Genomic DNA, 20,776 nt, shown 5'->3' on the forward strand with positions numbered 1-20,776 from the left:
GAGTTCTACAGAAAAGTGCCATTTCAGGTATATAAACTGTCAGATTGCTCTGTAAAAATACTGTTTATTAACTGAATTGCTGAGTATTTACCAATCTAACAGTACAAGGAGAAGATTAGATTCTTTAAAAAATATATGTATATATAAACACAATGTGCACTTTTAAAGCTGTGTCCTAAACTTGCTTATGAGAATAGATATGTTTAGAATAGAGACCTTTTTATGTATCTTAGCAATCTGTTATTCTTTGGACCTCGCTTTACTGCTTAGACTTAAACATTTTACACACATCACAGAAATTTCAGAAAAACAGAAATTTCTGTTTTAGTAAGTTAGATAGAAGGAGGTCAGACTTAAGGTTGGAGGTTTTAGAAAAGTGTCCCATATAGAATTGTGCAAATCAGTGTGAAGCCCGGAGTACACTGATTTTCAGTATTTTATTTGACTAGCTTTCTCTTCTCTACTGACAGGGTGTTTTACGTGGCTTCCAAGTAAACTTAATTTTAGTTTTTAAGAATCCTCATTCCCATCATTTACATGCAGTCAAAATTCAGGCCAGGTAAAGAAGAAATCATTTTCACTGAAAGAATTGCACACAATACATTAAGGATAGAGGAAGAAGACATTGTGCATAGTCATACCTGCAATTATACTCTCTTCGTTACTGTACCTGAACATGGTGAGAAAGACTTGGACAAATCTTACTCTCCTTTTAATTGCCATTAATACCTCCATCTTTTCTGCACCTGTGAAAATAATAAATGTGGTACAATAAGCAGTAAAGTGTCTTTATAACCCCACCGAAGTGAGATTGAAAGAAGTGGAGATGGGTCTACTCTGGCAGACCCAATTTCTGTGCAGATACATCAGGGATATTTGCCCCACAGTGTTTCTCTCATGCAATTTTTTTACACAGGAAACAGTTATCCCGCTGATGGATCATCAAGTCCCAGGTGCGGCTATTGAAGAGTGGTACAAGGAGAAAGATATGATTTAAATGTTGACTTTTAAGAGCAAAGAATCTCATATTTTATTATTTCCATTTGTTTGAATGTCACAACAGCAAATTCAAGCTTTCATAGTCTCTCTTCTGCTGGACAGTTTTTCTACTGACATCCCAACAGGGAAGAATTACCCAAGGAAAAGGCTGCAAGTGCTAACCAAAAGCATGTTGTGTTTTGCCATGGTAAGCTGCTTTACTCTGATAGAAGTAAAAAGCCAAAGCCAAGATAAGTGTACCAAACAGATGGTTCTTCTTCACTTTCCTGTCTTTTAAGCTCTACATTGCTGAGAACAAATTTCTTTGTTTTCTGTGCTGCTGCTTGTCTCTCATTGAACTGCAGAATTTTTTAACTAACAGCTTCTTAACAGAAAAACAACTTTGGTAGAAACTAAATGTACTCTTTGGGCTAAACTCAGTCAATAATTCTGTATGAGAAAAATGCTGGAAATAATCAAGTGTTTTGTGTGGATACTTTTTAAACTAAATGTTTTGCTTCTAAAATAACTTTGTTCTTATAAAAAATCTGTTGAGAAAGATAACCAGAACTGAGTCAAACGAAGTGTTTATTTGATGGCTTGAAATAAGCAATTTGCATTTTACTGCAAAATCCCCAAACAGTGATTTTAAGTTGCCTTGAGTAAGTCAGTGTGGGATTCAGATGACCAACCAGGAAGTCTCTTTCAGAGCTAGTCTCAGAGAAGGAGAAAACACACACAACAGTGTCTTCACTCTAGTCAAGAGTGAAGAGACTCTTTCTGTTGTTTCCTCTCATTTCATACTGAAAGTACGTCCTTCCAAATACAGTCAGCAAAACATAATGAGCTCTACGATTCTTCAGTTCACTTCAGATAACCCACATTTCCTTTCTTCAATGAGTGAAGATGCTTATCTACATAACTGTTGACATTTCATAGCAGTTCTGCAGCTCCTACAGAAGTGTGAAAGTTGCAGGTAAAATAGAAGCAGTTTTACATTGCTGGAGTGCTCATTTTCTGGAAATTTTAAGTAGGGAAAGGCATTATTATCTGGTCAATAGAGCATTAAACAGGTCAGTTCTCAACTGGTATTGAAAAAAAACACGATTGTCTTCAAAGTCAGTTTTACAGCTTCTGACACTGGAATAAAACTGTTGACAATGTGCTCATAATGTGTAGAGTTCATTGGCATTGAACAGGTGAAAAAACAAAACAAACAAACCACATTAGTATCTGACCTATTACTAAGTCATATAAATAATTGTTTAATCCTTAATCAGACAATAAAAATCTAATATTGAAAGCCTCTATCAGACAGAAGGCAAGAAACACTGAGAAACGTGCAGCAAGACTAGCAGGTGTGCTCTTGATACTTTGGTATGTTTGTTTCTAAACACTAGTTAAAAATTTTAATATTACCTTTCTGCAAAGCAACTCTGTGGAAGCAGGAGGCTTTATTTATTTATTTATTTATTAAGTACAAAAGCTGTATATACAGAAACAGTAATCATGTGCAGATCAGCACTTGAATTATGCATGATTTTTTACATAGACATCATTTGTTTACTCTTATAAATGCTAAAGGATCGTTTTTAGTCTGTGGGTGAGCTCAGCTTTACTATGAAGGCCAGCACAATTTAACTATTTATGTTTAATTTTGAACATCGATGAATCTAAGCAAAAAGTAGATTCATTTGAATAATATACTCATTTGTAACATAACATTTTGATTTAGTGGAAAGTTCTTCATTGAATTCCATATTCAATATTTTACTGATTGTGTTCGAGGAGAGAGAGAGAGAGAGAGAAAGGAAGAAAAGTGAGAAATACTGCTTGGAGGAAAACAATGTCCCTAATTTTGTTCCTAACATTTTTAATGGCAGCAAAAGGAATTTATGATTCCTTGTAAAGTGATTTGTCCAACTCCGATGTTACCAAGGCTCTTAGAAACATTACATAAATCAAGGATCTAAGCAATGATAAGGGTATATATAGTAGCAAACCTGCTGAGTGAGAAATAAACAAGAAAAAAAAATGTTCACATAAGTAATGAAACTGTTCTGCTTTTTGCTTTTGACTTTTGGTGGTTATACTGGGACATGAAGGTGCAGATTCTGAAATACAGTGTTTATACACAACATCCACTGAGCTACAGTAGAAATTCTACCAGGTGTGTTTATAATTCTTCATTTAATCCCTGCTCAACTTTGTTAGAAAAAGTAATAGTTGGAGGGACAAATACAGTAATAACATTGTACATTTGTTCAGTCTGGCAATGTGTTTGTCATTGTTAGTTTCCAATACTGTAATTAAATGAGGGGGGACACATTTAAAAAATTAAGCTACACAAGAAGGTATACGAAAGAAACAGTAGCCGCTTTTCAAAAAAGCACAAACAAAACATCACTTTTACTCTGAAAAGCACAATTTGGTGCAACTTGTTAGAACATGTATATAATTTTCTAAAGAAGAAATGACACTGCTGTGACTTGGTCATCTTAAGCTCTCTTTTGCCTTAGAGCTATTCAGATCTTTTGTTTTACAAGATGTAATGTCTTCTATGAGAGTATAATCTCACATGATCTTATAACTAAATTTTCTAGTTAGTTCCAGTAAAGTCTCCTGGTTTTTGTTTTGTTTTAAATGAAAACTGCAGAATTTATCTGTGCTATAGGTATATAGCTGTGCATTTCTATCAGTGTGTTGAATAATGCTGAGATGCTGAAAAATGCCAAGACCTTGCAATTCATCAGCAACTTAATGAAACCTATCCCTATGTACCTGCTTGAATTACAGTAATTACTTTTGAAATGTAATAAATACAGGCTAAAAACTTTCACATGATGCTTATCAGATAGCAGATGATGTGCTGTGATTCCTTTTCCCTAACAGTAACCTTTTCTTGTCCCTAAGAGTTAAATTAGTCACAGCAAATTTTCAGGAATCAAAAGTGAATGGTTGTAGGCAAATCTAGCGATAATATGGAGAAGGGTGATCTTAATGAGGAAAGCTTTAATTTGAAGCCCCAGAGCTTTTGTATGAGAACTGTTAAGAGCTGAGCATTTAAGTAAAAGGTGTCTGAGGGGACAAAGTGGAGGTAATCTCAAGCAGGCCTTCCTACTGACATGAAACCAGCATCATGCTTAGTAGAGACAATACAAGCTCAAGACTGTATTTTCCTAATCCATTCCTTGTCACTCGTCTGCAGATAAGCTTGTAAATAGTACTTCCTGGAACAAGGATGCTCATCTACTGTGTATCTCTGGTCACACTGTGTCAGACAGAAATTAATAGCAATGTCTACCTGGAGTACTTGTAGTAGTACTGTGTTTAGCTCTGGGGCCCTCATCTTAAGAAAGGCATCAACTTGTTGGAAGAAGTCCAGAGGAGGGCCATGAGGATGGTCAAAGGGCTGGAGCACCTCTCCTATGAATATAGGCTGAGAGAGCTGGGGTTGTTCAGCCTGGAGAAGAGAAGGCTCCAGGGAGACCTTATAGCACCTTCTAGTACATAAAGGGGACCTACAGGAAAGATGGGGAGGGATTCTTTGTCAGGGAGTGTGGTGATAGGACAAGGGGCAATGAGAAAGGGTAGGTTTAGGTTAGCTATAAGGAAAAAATTCTTCACTCAGAAGGTGGTGAGGCACTGGAGCAGGCTGCCCAGAGAAGCTGTGGATGCCCCATCCCTGGAAGTGTTCAAGGCCGGGCTGGATGGGGCTTTGGGCAACCTGGTCTGGTGGGAGGTCTCCCTGCCCATGGCGGAGGGTTGGAATTAGATGATCTTGAAGGTCCCTTCCAATCCAAACCATTCTGTGATTCCTTGATTCTGTGACTAGGACAAGATGGATTCAAGGAGTCAGAAAAGGGCATAGATATTCAGTCTAAGGTGGACTTAGAGGAGAAATTCTTCTCTGGGCAGTATAAGCAGAAATATGGAAGTGCAAATATTTTGACTCCTTCAGATTTTATGCAAAACCTTTTTTCCATGGCTGCCATCTCATTCATCTTTGTGAGAGCCATGAATACAAGCACCAGGTGTCTGATGCCACTTGAAATAATTGTCCCCATGAAGATCCAATGTACAGTTTAATCCCTGACCATAACACATAGATAGTTAGTCTTTATTTTTAAATTGGATGATGTTGTATATCTGTGTTGTTGTTGTTGTTGTTTCCCCTGGGGTTTGATCTTTTCTTGAAACCTTTTTGCTAACACATAACAAATCTATTATCATTAATATCTGGCAGGGCACTCAATGCAATTAAGCAAGGCCGTATCTGGATGTTTAATCAGAAAGTACAAAACAAAAACAAACCACAGCCATTTCCTTGCTTATAAAAGCTGCAGTTTTCCAGAATTTACAGAACTGGCATCTATCCAATCAGAAATCAATGAAGTAAATAACAATAGCTACTTTTCTTCCTAAGTACCATGTCCTGATACTTAGCCCCAGTTTTCACTGGCACTGATGTGACAAGAGACCCAGGGACAATTACTCTAAATAGAGCCCTCTCAACTTGCAACTACTCAAATATGAGGCAAATGAGTGAAACAGAGAAGATCTGTTCTATACTGGACAGCAACAGTCAGAACCAATGGTCATAATAGCTTTTTTTTTTATATATATATATTTCACAACACAGTGGGGTTTTGTTTGTTTTCTTTTGGATGGTGTGTGTGTGTTGTAAAATAGTACAGCTAGAAAAGCAAGAATTACTAGCTAGAACAGTTTGGGCAGCTATATGGAAAGTCAGTAGGAATGAGCCTTGATTCCTAGCCCCATGACTATAGCCATGGCTATTAACATGTCAGCTAGTGGAACAGCTACTGAACACACTTTGCTGCTGGATTAGGTGCTGAGATTCTGGAACCGAAGAGTCCTCAGTTTCCTTTACATCTGTAGTAAGAAATCTTGCACTGCTGAATCTGGAGAAAATTAAATAGGAGAACTGAGCAAATAGCTTTTAGAGTCATTCTCCTTTCTTGGCAATGTAACACGGAGGGATCTGCTGAATTTTAGCCAACTTGTTCACAAGTCAGAAAGGGGACTTGCACAACCTTTGAGTAGCTTTTAAAATCAGGAGAGTGGCAGCTGTTATCTTCATATGAATCCTTACTATTTGCTTTGATTGTGGCCAAAATACAAGTTGTAGGCATTAGGGGAAAAAAAAAAAAAGTGTTTTTAAAGTGTGGTATCCTAGTTCTTCAGTTCTCTGTATATCCACCCAAGGTAATAATGCTCTCATGCATACACCTGCATTTAACCTTCCTCCAAAGTATCTACTATACTACAGAATTGAGGTTGGAACCTAGCTTACCATCTGAAAGCGAGTTTGCCTCATATGAATGACTGTTTCTCAGAAACAGCTAACTTTGCCTTTCTCTTGCAGTTTATATATAATTTTCTGTATCTAGATGTCTTTTTCCAAATACCAAAACAAAGATGAAATTGTCTTTTCCTTCTGTGAAGGGAAAGGAACAATATTAAACATTGCCAAATTTTTAAATATTAGTTATTTATTTTAAAAGTGCTTAGTTGTGACTCTTTGTGTCTGTTTTAATAACATTTCCTGTCTTTTCAACTTTCTGTATTACTGGAATCATACTGAGCCCTGACAGAGTTTGTATTCTTACATATACATTTTAGAGCTCACTAGATAATGTTTTTGTTGTTTTTGTTTGTTTGTTTTCCGTACCCTGGGCTGGAGTGTTGTTTAAACTGCATAATTGCATTCTGGGAAACAAACAAACAAATCCACACAACCAAACCAAAAACATCTGCACATGAAAAAGCAAGCATCCATTTTGTCCTAGAAGAATTTCTTGAACTGCTAATGATGGCAGGGAATATCCAGCTGGAGCTCATTTGAGCAGGGAGTAGGAAGGCAGAAGCAGTTCAGTGGGTTTCATTCAGGAAGGGCAGCGTGTATCTTCTGTGGGTCCTGCTGGCTGGCTTGTGGTTTGCGAAGCCTGCCCTCAACAGATTGTTTTATTTGGATTTAATGACTCGTGAAGGCTTGTGGATCTGCTTTATTTTCTTTAGTGAACCAAAGGATAATGTTTGATCCTGAATATGAAAGAGAATGCTTCAAGAATGCCTCTACACTCTTGAAATCAAAAGATCAATTAAATCATTTAAAGAGGGACATGAAAGATAGGTGCTGTTGTGACTATGTTGCAAAGATAACTGTTCTGTCTATCCTCTGACAGTGACTATAAAATGATCCTGTTGATACGTGGGGTTGTCCTGGTTCCAGTTAGGACAGAGTTAATTTTTCCTCATAGTAGCTGGTAGGGTGCTATGTTTTGGATTAGGATGAGAAGAGCGCTGATAACATGCTGATGTTTTAATTGTTGCAGAGCAGTGCTTACACCAGGCCAAGGACTTTTCGGCTTCTCGCTCTGTCCTGCCAGCAAGCAGGCTAGGGGTGCAGCAGGAGCTGGGAGGGGACAGACCCAGGACAGCTGACCCAAACTGGACAAAGGGGTATTCCATACCATCTGACGTCATGCTAAACAATATATAGGGGTGGCTAGCCGGGGTGGGGGGGCCGGCTGCTCGGGGATAGGCTGGGCATCGGTCAGCGGGTGGTGAGCAATTGCATTGTGCATCACTTGTTTCTTACACATTATTATTATTAATACTATTATCATTATCACTATTATTATTATTATTGTTATTATTATATTCCTGTCTTAATAAACTGTCTTTATCTCAGCTCACCGGCTTCACTTTCCCGTTTCTCTCCCCCATCCCAGAGAGGGAGGGGGGAGGGTGAGCGAACGGCTGTGTGGTGTTTAGCTGCCAGCCGGGTTAAACCACAACAGTCCTTTTGGCGCCCAACGTGGGGCTCGAAGGGTTGACATATCGACAGATTTGACCAGAGTGTGTTAAACTAAAATTGGTATAAGTATTGGACCTGCTTTATAGTTGCTAGTCACGATGTTGATTGCCTTAATCTCCAGTCTGCTGTGCCTGTTTTCCAAATTGAGTTTTATAGCGCGTTACTTTCTGTATGTGCTCCCTCTTGCACTGTTTATCCTTTCCGGGCCCTGGTTTAAGATTGTTATGGTAGTGTGCGGTGTAACAATGGCTTATGAAATGATGAAATATCTGGTCACGACTCTAACCTGGTATTTGTACTCAGCACTGTCGTCGACTCTATACTTTGGAAACCATATCTCGGAAACTATTAGCAATTACACCTATTGCCTGTTTTCGTTAGGGAGCCAATCTGTGAAGGGGACAGGGGAAGACATGTTTCCCTACCTGTTCACTCTCCCTTTCTCCTTCACCACCCTCTTATCCCCCGAGCTAGTTACGGTGGTTCTCCGAGATGTTGAATATCCTTGGGATACTCAGACCAGCCTGCTCTTGTTGTTATGTCTCCTGAATGCGCTTCAGGTTTTGTTGAGGGTTAAGCAACTACCGGTAACTATCTCATCCGGAGATCTGTCTTGAGGCAGGATAGTTGCGAGTGGCAGGGAGTGTGGGAGGATATGGGCAGGTTTCTAGAGCAGTGGTCACCTCCAGTGTTTTGGACATTCACCCCTGAACAACTGCAAAATCCTAAAAAGCTGGCAGAATGCTTGAAGAAAGATTATCTTCCCCTCCACCTGAACGAACCAGTGTCCACTGGCTAAAAGAGAATACTTTGGAGAAACTTTCTGAAAAGATCCACCACCTTGAAGAGAGATTATTTTCCTCCCCACCTGTACAAACCAGTGTCTCAGCTATTAGGGGTAAACGTTCATCTATGCAAGGAAGACAATATGGTGGGCACACACACCGCGCCACCCTGTGGTTTTACCTACGTGACCATGGAGAGGACATGAGAAAATGGGATGGAAAATCTACTGCGACCCTAGAGGCACGGGTACGTGAATTGCAAAGGAAAACAATTGGGAAAAAGGAGTTCTCTGAAAAGTTTGCTGCTCCAACTTCCAGCAGGCAGTCCTTTAAACACAGAAACGAAGATTCTGACCAGGACTAGAGGGGCCCTGCCTCCAGCCAGGGGGAGGAAAGGGACAATCGAGTTTATTGGACTGTGTGGATTCGATGGCCTGGCACATCAGACGCACAGAAGTATAAGGCTTTGGTAGACACCGGTGCACAATGTACTCTAATGCCATCAAGCTATAAAGGGCCAGAGCCCATCTGTATTTATGGTGTGACGGGGGGATCCCAGCAGTTAAGTGTATTGGAGGCTGAAGTAAGTCTAACCGGTAATGAGTGGCAAAAGCACCGTATTGTGACTGGCCCAGATGCTCCGTGCATCCTTGGCATAGACTATCTTAGAAGAGGATATTTCAAGGACCCAAAAGGGTTCCGCTGGGCTTTTGGCATAGCTGCCTTGGAGACAGAGGACATTAAACAGTTGTCTACCTTGCCTGGTCTCTCAGAGGACCCTTCTGTTGTGGGGTTGCTGAGGGTTGAAGAACAGCAAGTGCCGATCGCTACCACAACTGTGCACCGGCGGCAATATCGCACCAACCGAGACTCCCTGAGTCCCATCCATAAGCTAATTCGTCAACTGGAGAGCCAAGGAGTGATCAGCAAGACTCATTCACCTTTTAATAGTCCCATATGGCCAGTGCGAAAGTCTAATGGTGAGTGGAGACTAACAGTGGACTATCGTGGCCTGAACGAAGTCACGCCACCACTGAGTGCTGCAGTGCCGGACATGCTAGAACTCCAGTATGAACTGGAATCAAAGGCAGCCAAGTGGTATGCCACAATTGATATCGCTAATGCATTTTTCTCCATCCCTCTAGCAGCACAGTGCAGGCCACAGTTTGCTTTCACTTGGAGGGGAGTCCAATATACTTGGAATCGGCTGCCCCAGGGGTGGAAACATAGCCCTACCATTTGCCATGGACTGATCCAGTCTGCGCTGGAGCAGGGGGAAGCTCCTGAACAGCTGCAGTACATCGATGACATCATTGTGTGGGGTGACACTGCAGAAGAAGTTTTCGAGAAAGGGAAGAAAATAGTCCAAATCCTTCTGAAGGCCGGTTTTGCCATAAAACAGACTAAAGTTAAAGGACCTGCACGAGAGATCCAGTTTTTAGGAATAAAATGGCAAGATGGACGTCGTCAAATCCCAATGGATGTGATCAACAAAATAACAGCTATGTCTCCACCAACTAGCAAAAAAGAAACACAAACTTTCCTAGGTGTCGTGGGGTTCTGGAGAATGCATATTCCAAATTACAGTCTGATTGTAAACCCGCTCTACCAAGTAACCCGTAAGAAGAATGCTTTTGAATGGGGCCCTGAGCAACGACAAGCCTTTGAACAAATTAAGCAGGAAATAGTTCATGCAGTAGCCCTCGGGCCAGTCCGAACAGGACCAGATGTAAAGAATGTGCTCTACACCGCAGCCGGGGAGAATGGTCCCACCTGGAGCCTCTGGCAGAAAGAACCTGGGGAAACTCGAGGTCGACCCCTGGGGTTTTGGAGTCGGGGATACAGAGGATCTGAGGCCCGCTATACTCCAACTGAAAAGGAGATATTGGCAGCATATGAAAGAGTTCGATCTGCTTCGGAAGTGGTCGGTACTGAAGCGCAGCTCCTCCTGGCACCCCGACTGCCGGTACTAGGCTGGATGTTCAAAGGAAGGGTCCCCTCTACACATCATGCAACTGATGCTACATGGAGCAAGTGGATTGCACTGATTACTCAGCGGGCTCGAATAGGAAACCCCAGTCGCCCAGGAATCTTGGAGGTGATTATGGACTGGCCAGGAGGCAAATACTTTGGGATATCATCAGAGGAGGAGGTGGTCCGTGCTGAAGAAGCCCCACTGTACAACAAGCTACCGGAAAATGAGAAGAAATATGCCTTGTTCACTGATGGGTCCTGTCGTATTGTAGGAAAGCATCGGAGATGGAAAGCTGCTGTATGGAGTCCTACACGACGAGTTGCAGAAGCTGCTGAGGGAGAAGGTGAATCGAGTCAGTTTGCAGAAGTGAAAGCCATTCAGCTGGCTTTAGATATTGCTGAACGAGAAAAGTGGCCAGTTCTCTATCTCTATACTGATTCATGGATGGTAGCAAATGCCCCGTGGGGGTGGTTACAGCAATGGAAGCAAAACAACTGGCAGCGCAGGGGCAAGCCCATCTGGGCTGCGGCATTGTGGCAAGATATTGCTGCCCGGGTAGAGAACCTGGTTGTAAAGGTACGCCATGTAGATGCTCATGTGCCCAAGAATCGGGCTACTGAAGAACATCAAAACAACCAACAGGTGGATCAGGCTGCTAAGATTGAAGTGGCTCAGGTGGACCTGGACTGGCAACATAAAGGTGAATTATTTATAGCCCGATGGGCCCATGACACCTCAGGCCATCAAGGTAGAGATGCAACATACAGATGGGCTCGTGATCAAGGGGTGGACCTGACCATGGACACTATAGCACAGGTTATTCATGATTGTGAAACATGTGCTGCAATCAAGCAAGCCAAACGGTCAAAACCTCTTTGGTACGGAGGACGATGGCTGAAATATAAATATGGAGAGGCCTGGCAGATTGATTACATCACACTCCCTCAAACCCGCAACGGCAAGCGCCACATACTTACAATGGTGGAAGTAACCACTGGATGGCTGGAAACATATCCTGTGCCCCATGCCACCGCCCGGAACACTATCCTGGGCCTTGAAAAGCAAGTCCTATGGCGACATGGCACCCCAGAGAGAATTGAGTCAGACAACGGGACTCATTTCCGAAACAACCTTATAGACACTTGGGCCAAAGAACATGGTATTGAGTGGGTGTATCACATCCCCTATCATGCACCAGCCTCTGGAAAAGTTGAACGATACAATGGACTGTTGAAGACTACACTGAAAGCAATGGGTGCTGGGACATTCAAAAATTGGGATACGCATTTGGCAAAGGCCACCTGGTTAGTCAATACCAGGGGATCTGCCAACCGAGCTGGACCTGCCCAATCAAACCTGTTACGCACTGTAGAAGGGGATAGAGTTCCTGTAGTGCACGTAAGAAACATGCTGGGTAAAACAGTCTGGGCTACTCCTGCCTCAGGAAAAGGCAAACCCATTCGTGGAATTGCTTTTGCTCAGGGACCTGGATGCACTTGGTGGGTAATGCAGAAGAATGGGGAGGTCCGGTGTGTACCTCAAGGGGATTTGATACTGGGTGAGAATAGCCCATGAGTTGAATTGTAGTATGTTAATTATTATATAATACTGTATGTCATCACTACCATAATTGCTATATATCATAGATGAAAATGGTGATTAATTACAAGGTATTGAAAAGAGTGTAACCTGAGCATGACATAAATGGTATGGAATAAGGGGTGGATATCTGTCCTGGTTCCAGTTAGGACAGAGTTAATTTTTCCTCATAGTAGCTGGTAGGGTGCTATGTTTTGGATTAGGATGAGAAGAGCGCTGATAACATGCTGATGTTTTAATTGTTGCAGAGCAGTGCTTACACCAGGCCAAGGACTTTTCGGCTTCTCGCTCTGTCCTGCCAGCGAGCAGGCTAGGGGTGCAGCAGGAGCTGGGAGGGGACAGACCCAGGACAGCTGACCCAAACTGGACAAAGGGGTATTCCATACCATCTGACGTCATGCTAAACAATATATAGGGGTGGCTAGCCGGGGTGGGGGGGCCGGCTGCTCGGGGATAGGCTGGGCATCGGTCAGCGGGTGGTGAGCAATTGCATTGTGCATCACTTGTTTCTTACACATTATTATTATTAATACTATTATCATTATCACTATTATTATTATTATTGTTATTATTATATTCCTGTCTTAATAAACTGTCTTTATCTCAACTCACCGGCTTCACTTTCCCGTTTCTCTCCCCCATCCCAGAGAGGGAGGGGGGAGGGTGAGCGAACGGCTGTGTGGTGTTTAGCTGCCAGCCGGGTTAAACCACAACAGGGGTGCACAGAACGTGGTTCAGGGATGGTTGAATCACATTTTTTTCTAATTGTACTTCCTCAGGGAGTCACTTTTTCATCCCCATTTACATATTTGCTTTCCCTGGACGTTAGTAACAATTATAATAATAATAATAAAAATGTCTTGAGTTCAAAACATGAGGAGAGATTGATACAAAAGGGCATGTTGCTGCTGTCCTCTTTCTCCCCTATTGCTGCTCTGTGAAGCAGCTTATGACAGTCTGTTCCTCCTCTTTGTTCCTTGGCATTAAAAAAAAAAAAAAAAAAAATCTCCCTGCCATCACTTCTCTTCTGGCCTCTCCCTGTACCCTGTGCTCATTCTTACCTGATCTGATCTACTCACACAAACAGCTGACAAAAGACGCTGTCTTTATCCAGCAGCTCTTAATCCTTAAGTAGCCTCACATTTACATGTAAAACAGCATGAAAGATGATAAGAGATTATGATGAACTTGTTCGATATAAGTCATAAGGCTTCTTCTACATAAATAGAGACAATAACCGAAGGTTTTGGCATTCCTAACTGATGGGCATACTACGGAGGCTTGCGTAGTCATCCAGAAGTACAGGAAGTTCAGTACAAGATGAAAGATATTGCAGAAACTAAAATGTAATGTGAGGCTTGGTGTTCAGCACAGAAAATCCATGAAAGGAAGGAGAAGAGAATTGGGGGATTTGCCACAATCTCAACTTTTTTTGATTTATATGTGCATAGTTTGAGTAAATTCTCTTTCAGAAGACCCGATTTGTTTTACATGCATAGCTGATAAAGATCAGATCTGGCATGTGTGCAAACATGGGTTCTGTACTAGATTATCTATGCAAAGGAGGAAGCTCCACTATATGCAAACGGCTTTAAGAGGAATTTTCCTTAATGATGACACAGTCTGAGAGTTTTGTTATTTTGTGTGTCTATGTACTCTAAAACAGATGTGGACAGCACATACCTTCAATAAGCAACCACAATACCTTTTAAAAAGCATATAATGGACAAACAAATATTTTTTAAGTACCTTGAAGATGTATGCTGGTTCAAGACAGTTTGTTCAGGAAAAAATGCTAGCCTAGGCTGGCAAGGCTAACATGCTACTCTTTTAAATGGTGCCCATAAACTGTGAACAACCTATTCAAAACTCTGTAAAGAATTTTCTTTTTGTGTTTCTACCAAAGGTCTAGCTACTTGAATTGTACAAAAATGTCAGAAGCCAAGTTTAAAAGGTTCTTGTCCTGTATTTATTTTTGAAGGATATGCTGTAAAGTGTGTACTGCTTCCATCTGACGCAGTGATGTCTATATAAAAGGACATGAGTATTCACAAAACAAAACCACAGCCACTGGAAGGGCAGAAAGATTACTGACCCCATCTCCACCAGCACACTAGATTAACTTCCTTCTTTCAGTTTAATTTGTGGGTGGTAGGACAGGGGCAGGAATTTGGACATCTCTTGTACATGTTTTTGTGTTCATAAAAACTGCCTCCTCTGCAAAAGTTGCATGCCTCCTTGACCTGCTTTTTTTCCTCTGAGCTCATAACCTCAGTTTGCTGGCAGGAAAATTATGGTATTTGTGGCTCCAAAATAAAATTTCACACACACAAATACATAAATGAGGTTTTCTCCATTGTTTAGTCTCATGTCGAGTAATGACAGTGCAAATCTTCAGATTGTCAGCATAGCTCGGAGATGAGTGGAGCACTGCACATTAGAAATGCTGCCACTGGCTCTCTGAAGACTGAGGAAGGCATTCATATGCTGGTCACATGCAAAGTGCAACCTGAAGACTCTCTTTAATTGCATATTTACGTACTGTTATTTTATTTTTTTAAGGAAGTGGGGCTCCAGAGAATAAGGTCTAGTCAGTTTTAAAGCACTAGCTTGTCAGCATGGTGTGATCCAAATCACGCTGAGGAAGTATTTTAAGGAAAGTCAAATGCCTCTCACATAGTATGGTTTGGGTTGGAAGGGGCCTCTGAAGATCATCCAGTTCCACATAGCTGGCCCAGCACAAAAATAAGTAAATAAATCCCTTGTGCTATGCTGTTAACACATAAAGGCCCAAGATAAAGTATATCTAGAACATCTGGGATACAAATCTGAGTGCAGATACCTGGATAAACCTTAAAACTGATAAGCAAAACAAAACAAACAAACCAAAATGAAACAAAACCACAAACAGGAATATCAGGAATATGTGTACCTTTTGTATTACAGAACATGTCAGACATTTGACTAAAAAATATGATATTTTATATGGATGCTTTCTATTTTGCCAATTGGCTCTTTTGTGTCTGTGCGCGATTTTCATGATCAGTGACTATTTCTGCTCCCAGGAGATGTGTCAGGAAATACTGTAAGAAAAGAGGAGGAAATGTCACCTAGCAACCAAAGCTTTATGAGGAAAAGTTCTGTGTTGACCAGAAGAGATGGAGTGAGCTGGGGAGTTGGGAGAAGGCATGAGGAGCAGTGGGAAGGCTGCCTCTCTGCTGCTATGGGGCTGATCACAGCCCAGCTGCGGTAGGTGCTCAGGGCCCACACTCGGTCTAAAGGGAGGCTTGGAGTTCCTGTTAAAATGGCTTGCAAAAAAACTTGGTTTGCAAAACAGGACTTTGGGTTACTTTATTGCTGCTTTCCCAATCTTAATTTGAAAATGATAAAATCTCAAATCGTGATGGGGATCTCCATAGTAATTTTAAAACAGCAGAAAATCAACTTGAGAGGAAAGGGCATTATCTCTCTCTTGTCTATCTCATTTATCTCTTTTATCCTTTCCTACCAGTACCAAAGACCAGATTAGCATATATTTTTTTCTATTATCTTGTTGAGATAGTAGAAAGATTATCAATAAGAGCTTTTTTTGTTATTATTTATATAAATTTATTTATTTATTAGGTCTTTGAGGAATTAGGAGATTCAAAATTAATATTGCTTGTTCCCCAGTTCTGGAAGGAAGCTAGGGAACAATAATAGACAGACTTGTTTGTAGGGGGAAAGCAAAACGAAACAGGCTGGGAAATATTAACATACTTGAGTCAGCACAACACTGAACAGGATACCGTGGTTTGTCTGAGCAAGGATACAGTGTTTAAAAACAGGCTAGCGGATTGTGGTTGAAAATTAGAGGACAATACTTCTGTCACTTCGGCTGCACAGGCTTGCATATGGTCCATTTTACCTCCTGCCTGTGCTTGCATGACAGTAAGAGTGGGTGTAATAGCATGGAGAGGATGTGAGTAGGATTGATCTGGCATACTATGCATGCGAGGCACACACAACTGCTGCTGCTTTATGCCACCACGATACCAACAGCAACAGCCCGTATATAGGCACTTCTGGCTAAGGTTTTTGCAGGCAGTAATAAAATATATTTGCATGCATCTCATAAGCTGCAGATTCCAAAACCTGTTAAGAATGCCATTGCAGCACGGAAATTTTATTTCTTTATGGCTTCTTTTAGTTCAGCGGTGGGAAGGGAAGCCCTATTTTTTGCCTTCTACCGGCTTGGACACCGTGTTTGAGCTCTTTCCCACCGCTATTAATTTTTGCCCAGGATCTTCCTCCACACCCACTTCCCCCAAACCAGAGCAGACGCAGTCAGGGCACCTCCCCAGCTCCCTTATCGCCCCACGACCACCGATCCCACACCTGGAACCGGGAAAACGGAGCAGCACCCCCGGTGCCTCACGGGCTGCGCATCCTTCCCGGTCTGTTCCCCCCCGGGCTCTTCCCCGCCCCCGTGCCGGTGCCTCTCCCTTCCTCAAGTTCTCCCCAAATTGGGTCGGGCCTGGGGGCGCCCGTGGGCGGCTCCGTGCTCCGCGACCCCCGCCCCGGGGCGGCTCCGTACTGCAGCCCCCTGCCGCCCGCCCCCCCCCCCACCCCCCACCCCCCCGGGGCTGGGGGGAGCTGCTGCCGCCGCCTCTGCTCCAGCCCGGCCCGGCCCGGCGGGGAGGGAGGAGGAGGAAGAGGAGGAGGAAGAAGGGAGAGGGAGGGAGGGAAGCGGAGAGGGAGGGAGACGAGGAGGTGCCGCCGCCAGCAGCCTTATCGCTCTGCTTCCTGCAGCCGGTGCGGAGGAGGGGGCAGCCCCGCCTGGCGTCCCGGCATGCTGAAAGTCACCATGCCCTCCTCTTCCTCCTCCTCGTCCTCCTCATCGTCCTCCTCCTCCTCGGGCTCTGCGGCCGCCGGCCGCCCCGGGGGCGCCGCGCCCGACTACTGGATCGACGGCTCCAACAAGGACACCCTGGCCCACTACTTCGAGCTGGAGTCCGAGCTGGGACGGTGAGGAGGCGGGCTGGGGACGGGGACCGGGAAGGGGACGGGGATGGGGACGGGGATGGGGGGACGGCTGTGTCGGGGTCCCCTCCGGGCCGGCACCGCAGCGCTGCCTCCTCGGGAGCTGCCAAACTTCGGCGGGCGTGAGCGGCACCGGGGGGGCGCGCTGGGTCTGGCGGCATGCGGGAGGGACACGATGCCTCCTAGGGGTCGCGATCTGCAGACCCCCTCCAAATAAACCGGTGGTTCCCATGGGAAGGCGTCAGACCCTTTCGGCAAGCGCGGGTCCACGCGAGCAGCTCTGCGTTAGCCAGGTTGCCCAGACCCAGTTCTGCATCGGGGGGGTGGCCGGCATCGCTCTGAGAGCCCTAAAATGCCTGCCTGTTCACAGCCTCGCTTCATGCGAGAGCTTTTGCCCCTGCCGCCATGCCAGCACCCCCAGACCTCGGGCTGACAAAACTCCCACCCAAGACAGGAGCCGTGATTAGGCCTCTGCAAGCAGAGCCACTCCATTGGAGCGCAGCACAGGTGAATGAGCTGGTACACATTCATTCATGAATTCTGCTCTACTGCCCTGATGCTTCTGCATGGCAAGTTAAAAGTCCCAAGTGCTCAGTTGCTCCTTTCCTTCCTCTTTTTTTTTTTTTTTCCAAACTGAACCCCTGCATAAGATGCTGTCACCTTTACCTGATGTGCAGTTTTCCCTCTCTAAACACAGTTGTTGGTTTATGCTGCATTTTTGGGTAGAAAATAACATGTTCTAAAAGAAAAAAGAGGAAAATGAAAGTTTCATTATGGGTCTCACACTAGACTATTTTAGTTGGTAAATCAGTAGATAACAGCAATTGTTAATTTTGACAACAATCAATTATTAAAATCCTGGATGACAATAGGAAATCTGCAGGTAATAACATGGTTGCCTCAGTACAGAATTTTTGCAGGAAGGACCTGCAATGAGAGGTACTCCTACAAAGAACACCTGTGCTTGCCATACTGTAACTAGCGGGGGTAGGAAAGGCTGTAGGAACACAATATAGCATTGTTCTTCACTTGCTGGCCAGGTCTCAAGCATTTGCTGCTACCTTTTTGCCACTATTGCTACTCATGCTAGCCACATTTAAATAGGCATGGGATTGTGTACCCTTTTCCTTCTTGTGCTTCACTGCACACCTATGCAGGAACATAAAAACGTAAAGGAGGAAATAGTCATGTTGGTTTTGTTTTCAGAATTAACACAGAAGTGTGTGCTGCTGAGCAAGAGCAGTAGGTAGCAACTCTGCCACCTGTATTGATACTGCTATCTATGGGCTATCAAGAGTCCTTTTAGCATGCCTACCAGAGATTGTGGGCTTAATTTTTGAAGAGTCTGTATCGCTGATGCATCATGTATTTATTCTGTAGCTTGGGAGGAGGGGTAAAAAATGTGAACTTTCCTGTCTGAGGAAGGCAGAATCAACGAAAGCTGCAGTACAGTGGGTTTTTCTACCTCGCAAGGTGAGACAGTAGATGCTGAAACCCCAACAGAAGGTTTGGATAAGAAATGACCACACCCTACCAGTGCAGAGAAGTAAGCCACTAAACCTGCTGTGCTATTGGATGGAACCAGGAAATTAGACTTCAAATAAAAGTAGGAAGAAAATAGGAGATAAGAACCATCTTAAACAAAAACCGTGGGGTAGGTATGGGAGCAAGAAGAACTCAGAGGGGTGCACACTCTGTACTCCAGGATTTGGCAGCAAGACCTCTGTCCACAGATCCTAAGGCTGTCCCAGAGATCCATGCATTATATGCTAGCATCCAGAGTGATGCTGCATATCTCAGACCCCTCTAGCAGCTCAGGTGTGTCTCAGCAAATCCAAAAGATATCCAACAATTCCTCTTGGCTCCTAAGTGTAATATAAAATTGTGTTGTATCCTCTTGGTAATCTTGTCTCCAACCTTTTAATGTTGGAGGTGATTTTGAGTACATCTACAAAGAATACACAGTGCTTAGGTTAGTGATGGTGAAAACATATCTGGGTCAGGCTGAAAAATGTGGGCATATCATCCTGTTAGATGCAGTAAGTTGAAATAATAAACTAAAATAAGTAACAAGTGGTACTATCATGAAATGTCTTTAACAAGCACAGGGACTGGAAGATGTCTTCTGTTAGACTGAAAAGACATGTATTTGGACAGCAGTTGCCCAGTATGGGAGTGCCCTTTCCACAGAGTGTGCCTGGCAAATCCTTAAGCCGTGGCAGCCAGTAGTTCTTTCTTGTGTGACCAACTAAGGAGTCATGGGAGAAAAGGAGAGAAGAGGAGGAAGCTCCTGCTAGCAGGAAAAAGCCTAAAAGCTTGGCTAGGAGTAATGAGTTGGCTTTCAACAGTGGGGTTCCACAGGGATTAGTTCAGTGGGCCATGCTGCTCAAAACACTCATACATAAGGGGCTGGAGAGTGATATTTGCTTATTGGGGGTTTTTAAAGACAATATGAAGTATTGGAGAAAGACATTACTGGACTGAAAGGACATTTAAATGGCAGGTGAAATTCAGTTTAGATGAATAAATGCACATGGGGCTAGGGGAGAAAGTATTAAGCTGCACATAGAAAGATGAAATCTGATTGAATTGTTACAGTTGCAATTTACAGCTTTATGAAAGTACTGGCTCTGTGCACCCTAGTGATTAAAAATCCTCCAAATAAAAGGTTGGTATCTGTTTTCTTTTCCTTGTAAACCCTATAGTGAGGCTAAGACAGATTTGGGGTATGTATATGCCATGGAATACCTGGTTGGACGTTTTCTTTGGGGCATCAAGCAAAGCTAGCAAGTCAAAGATGAACAACTGGAGTTAAGACCATTTCAGCACAGGGCGTATTTAAGTGGTGGATCTCATGGCCACTGGATACTGCGGATGCTGAAAACTTACCTTGGTTCAATAAGCAGTCAGGCAAGTTTACACTAGGGAAATCCTTTCAGACTGCTAATAAAAAAATATACTGATTATTGAACTGTAAGTTTTTCAGTGTTGTGACAATATTCTTTGACAGTATTGACATAAGTTTGCTCTATTCATTTTCTTCTGTGTTTGGCCACTGTTAGAGACAGTATTCTGGCTGAGACAGACTTTTACTTTGACCCAGGATGGCTTACTCAATGTTTGCCTGTTCATCTTCCCTTTAGTACATTTCCAAAACACTGTAAAAATGACATTTTTGTCTTTGTTTTAGGAAGATTATTTGTTACTTCCCTGAAAGTGACAGCATTGATGAGTTTTGGATTTTTGAGTTTTGTTCAGAGTCTATTTCAGCTGAAAGCTTATTTTCTACACTCTCTTGGAAAAAGATTTTAATAATTTTAGGTTCTAAGCCTGTACATTCTTTAAAGACTAAAATCTTTTGTTAGCTTTGTATAGCCAATGCTAAATCATTTGGTACAGTGTTTCCGAAATCAGGATTAGCATAACAGTATTATTTGAAGGAAGAGAATATTCAGTAAAAAATGTTTTGATACTCATCCATATTACAAAAATTTTGCTTTGTTGGAATTTTAGTAAATGTTTTTCTTATTATGCTCTCTCTTTTGCCTTACTGTGCCAAACTTCACAATCATT

General features: G+C 42.9%; 1 protein-coding gene across 3 annotated transcripts in view; it reads left to right on the forward strand.

The window, feature by feature from the left end:
• The first annotated feature begins 16,814 nt into the window (after positions 1–16,814).
• Positions 16,815–20,776, forward strand: part of CAMK4 (calcium/calmodulin dependent protein kinase IV) — a 155,599-nt gene continuing 151,637 nt past the window's right edge. The window contains exon 1 of one of the 3 annotated variants that reach the window (XM_083816320.1): positions 16,815–17,188. In XM_083816320.1, coding sequence (XP_083672446.1) covers positions 17,013–17,188 — 176 coding nt within the window. In that variant the 5' untranslated portion in view covers positions 16,815–17,012. The remainder of the gene's footprint in view (positions 17,189–20,776) is intronic. The other 2 variants (XM_083816319.1, XM_083816318.1) reach the window with 2 other exon arrangements.

Source organism: Anser anser (genome assembly GCF_964211835.1).
Source record: "Anser anser genome assembly, chromosome: Z".
NCBI classification, from domain to species: domain Eukaryota; kingdom Metazoa; phylum Chordata; class Aves; order Anseriformes; family Anatidae; genus Anser; species Anser anser.